We start from the raw sequence: 3,405 nt of genomic DNA, 5'->3' as shown, positions 1-3,405 counted from the left end.
GATTCAGAAACACTCCATTAAACCTTTCAGTATTTAATATAAAGAGTAATCTCTCACCTCTGAGGAGATAAGCCAGTTGCTGAGTGATTAACTCTGGTGCTTCTTGAAGAATCTCTTTTACTACTAAAGAGGAAGACGACGCTTGTAACTCCAGGCTGCCGTCACACTGCTCATCTGGACTGATGACTTTGACAACAGCTGATTCCAAACTTCTATCCTCACTATTAAGCAAATTTAAAAATTATATACATTTTTTTTTCTTTCTAGCTGCTTAGACATACCAGTAAAACAGTGCAAAAAATTTTTCAAAATTCTGCACTATAAGACTATTATTATTGGTACTTTGAAGTCTGCTATAAAGCCAAAGAATGTGACAATGAAGTCCTAAAACTGTAATTTTTAATGAAGTGTTCTCAGTGGTTTTGTGGCCTGATACCTCACTAAGTAGTAAGAGCTAAATGTTAATATGTCCATTAACAAAACCTTTAAAAATTAGCAATTTGAAAAAAATATTTCTACATGTACTGAAAATATCACTCTTTATATAGGGGAGACTTGTGATTTTCCTCACTGAATATTTACATGAAAACTTACAAAAAATCTTTTTTTTGCATTTAGACACTTCAGGTTTCTGCTTATAATAGCAATAAACAAAGCCAAACTATATTTACATATCTATAAATTATATATATAAAACTCTAATCATAATTCTTTAGAAGGAAGAAACACAGGAAGATACAGGAATAGACAAAATAATTTTTACTTTGCAAAAGTGAATGAGGTATGGAGCTGATGACAGTTAAAGTATCAATAGCTATGACATTTACGCATATTTCTCATTTTTGACATTCCCTACTTTTATTCTAATCTACAAACCCTTCAGAGTAGGATGGGGCCACAGCACAACAGGATGTTGCTTATCTTAAATTAAGTTCTAAAGAGAGTTGGAAGTAAACAGCATCCTTCACTCTGGGCAAGACAGGCAGACCATTATGAAGAGGCTCCCTATGAAAGATTCAGTATGGGCTCGTAAATATTCTGTACTTTTTAAGGACTGCAATAATCTAGCAGTCATCTTAGCAGCACATACGCAAGTATGCTGGCCATCTCCAAATGAATGTGAGCGTCTTAACAGCTTTAGTGAAAATTAACTAAGAAACAGGAAAAAAATCTGATCTCTTATTACTGGTCACAGGAAGCTTCCAGATTATTTAAACTAAATTAAAATATGTAATCTAAGCTGTGTGAAAATACAAGGTCCTTAAAAAAGGGAGTTCCATCAAAAGCAATAGAAAGATGACTATTTAGTTTGTTACATTTATTGGACATAATGGGAGACAAAATATATTTTAACTTCCCTTTTTTTTTTGTCTGTGTTAACAATGCAGAAAAACTGTAAAATACACTTTTAAAAACAGCTCAAACCCACATAAGCCATCTTGTTGTACATACAATTCAATACCTTGTCAGCATGTTGCTGTTTACAAGTGTTAAAGACAATTTCCCTTCAGCATTCAGCTGGTGCAAATTGATTTCATCTCGGAAGATATGGAATGACTCCGGGATATTCAGCTCCTCCAATATAAATCTTGTCTCTGTGAAGTAGCTGAAGTCTTTTCTTGGTATGTTCAGCACGGGTAAGCAAAGAACATCAGGAGGACTGATCTGTAACACAGGTATAAATTTGTCAGAGTTGTATAAAATAAGACCTGTTTTTAATTAGGAAAATGTGTTAACAGACTGAGCAATTAGAAGCCGCCTGCATTTTCTGTTTGGTTTTTTTTCCCCTTTTACTTAATTTTTTAAAAAAATTCTTTTGCTTTTTTTCTTGTTCTTCTGTCTCTCTTTGCCTCCTACAGAATCACTGGGAAACTAGGAAGGAGGAAGGAGAAAGAATGATGTACAGGGGTGATTTTTTGCTGCTATTGAATAAGCCATCTAATACCCACTCATAAATTTTTGTATGGAAAAAAAAAGTAGATTGTTTCAGTTTAAAAACCTCACCTCTGATTATACCAACATCATTGTCCAGCATAATGTTTTTACAGTATGTTTTAAGTGACTTAACAATAAGATGTCTGTAACAAGCTGGAACAAAGGAGTTAAGATGACTTGGTTCATTTTTTCCATTACCTTGTCTAAAAAGTAGGCATAGGCCAGAGTAGAAATGAGCGAATCCAAATCACAGGATTTATTCCCAAGAACAACATGGACTTTCTCCAGGCGTTTGCTCCTGTTCTGTAACATATTAGAGGACAATCACAATGAGTAACAATGATAAGAAAAAACAAAGGCCAATCACCAAGACACTTCAAAAGACAAGTTACATATCAGACATTGTCCTCAGTTGTAGGGCTTTCTGCCATCAGCCGAAGGACTGCACTTACTGTGGGATCAGACTTGTTTCGTTGGCTTCCCAAGCTCCCAAGAAAGGCAAGAAATGTGGTTTTCATAAGAGATGTTAGATCTAGAACCCAAACAAGATCTAACCTGACAGAAGTCCCCTTAGCAGAAAAGTAACAGATAAGCAGCTTAATGTATATGTTGAAAAAGCTTTTGAAAACACCCCACAAATCTAATAAGAAAAGCAGTCCCGAAGAGTGTGGAAATACACACAGCAAACTATACATAGCAAGTTGTAATTTTAATTTTCCCTTTTTAATTTGCTTGGCTGAAATCAGTAACTAGACAAAGTAAGTGGCTTTCACCCTGACCCTTCAGGAGCTGAACACACCCGATGCAGCACTGAGGACTTTTGAGTTGTTCTCACTTGCAAAGCAAACTGAGTCTCTTCCGCATTTAATAAAATTAGGAGCCTTCCAAACACAAGGAAAAGACAAGACAGACCAACTCTGTGAAAGCAAAACATTGCAGGGAACTTCTTCATAATTGCACACACAAAATGTAAAGTGATGTTTTTCTCTTGTGTACATCATTAATGTCAAGCTAGCTGCACAGAAACTTTCCAGTTTATTTTCTTTTAATGAGCTACACTTCTTGATTTGAGAAACATACCTGACTGACACTAAGGTAAATGTTTCAAAACCAAATATATGCAATTAAACGTTTTTCTTGTTGTTGTCATATACAGGCTGATGTACTTTTTGTTAGTTCAAATTAGGATTCTGGTTATCAAATAAAACTTTCAATAGAAGTATATAATTAGTATATTATCCTCAATAATTATAAATGTGCAATTTTTTTAAACTAACCTTTTTTCTCTGTGTCTAATCTTACCTCTGTATCTGTATATAAGTAAGAAACTTCTTTTCTTTCCTTTATATGGAACACAGTCATCAAAATACCTTTGGGTAATAAAACCAGGACACCTATTCTCTATTCACTATGTATTGGGAAAGACAGCTTTCTGAAGAGTACAGTGTCTGGAACAGATACGTTCATTTC

The 3,405-nt window shown here is 34.5% G+C and overlaps 1 protein-coding gene across 1 annotated transcript in view; it reads right to left on the bottom strand.

Moving 5' to 3' along the window:
- PRUNE2 (prune homolog 2 (Drosophila)) overlaps window positions 1-2,238 on the bottom strand; it is a gene marked incomplete at its 5' end in the record, with an annotated part of 104,450 nt that extends 102,212 nt beyond the window's left edge. The window contains 3 exons of the mRNA XM_010286789.1: window positions 58-221; window positions 1,463-1,665; window positions 2,134-2,238. Of these exons, the coding sequence (XP_010285091.1) occupies window positions 58-221; window positions 1,463-1,665; window positions 2,134-2,238 (472 nt within the window). The remainder of the gene's footprint in view (window positions 1-57; window positions 222-1,462; window positions 1,666-2,133) is intronic.
- Between the last annotated feature and the right edge of the window lie 1,167 nt (window positions 2,239-3,405).

The sequence above is a fragment of the Phaethon lepturus genome, unplaced genomic scaffold, assembly GCF_000687285.1.
Source record: "Phaethon lepturus isolate BGI_N335 unplaced genomic scaffold, ASM68728v1 scaffold11225, whole genome shotgun sequence".
Lineage (NCBI taxonomy): Eukaryota > Metazoa > Chordata > Aves > Phaethontiformes > Phaethontidae > Phaethon > Phaethon lepturus.
Note: the sequence above shows the minus strand (reverse complement) of the source record. Positions and strands in the feature narration are given on the sequence as shown.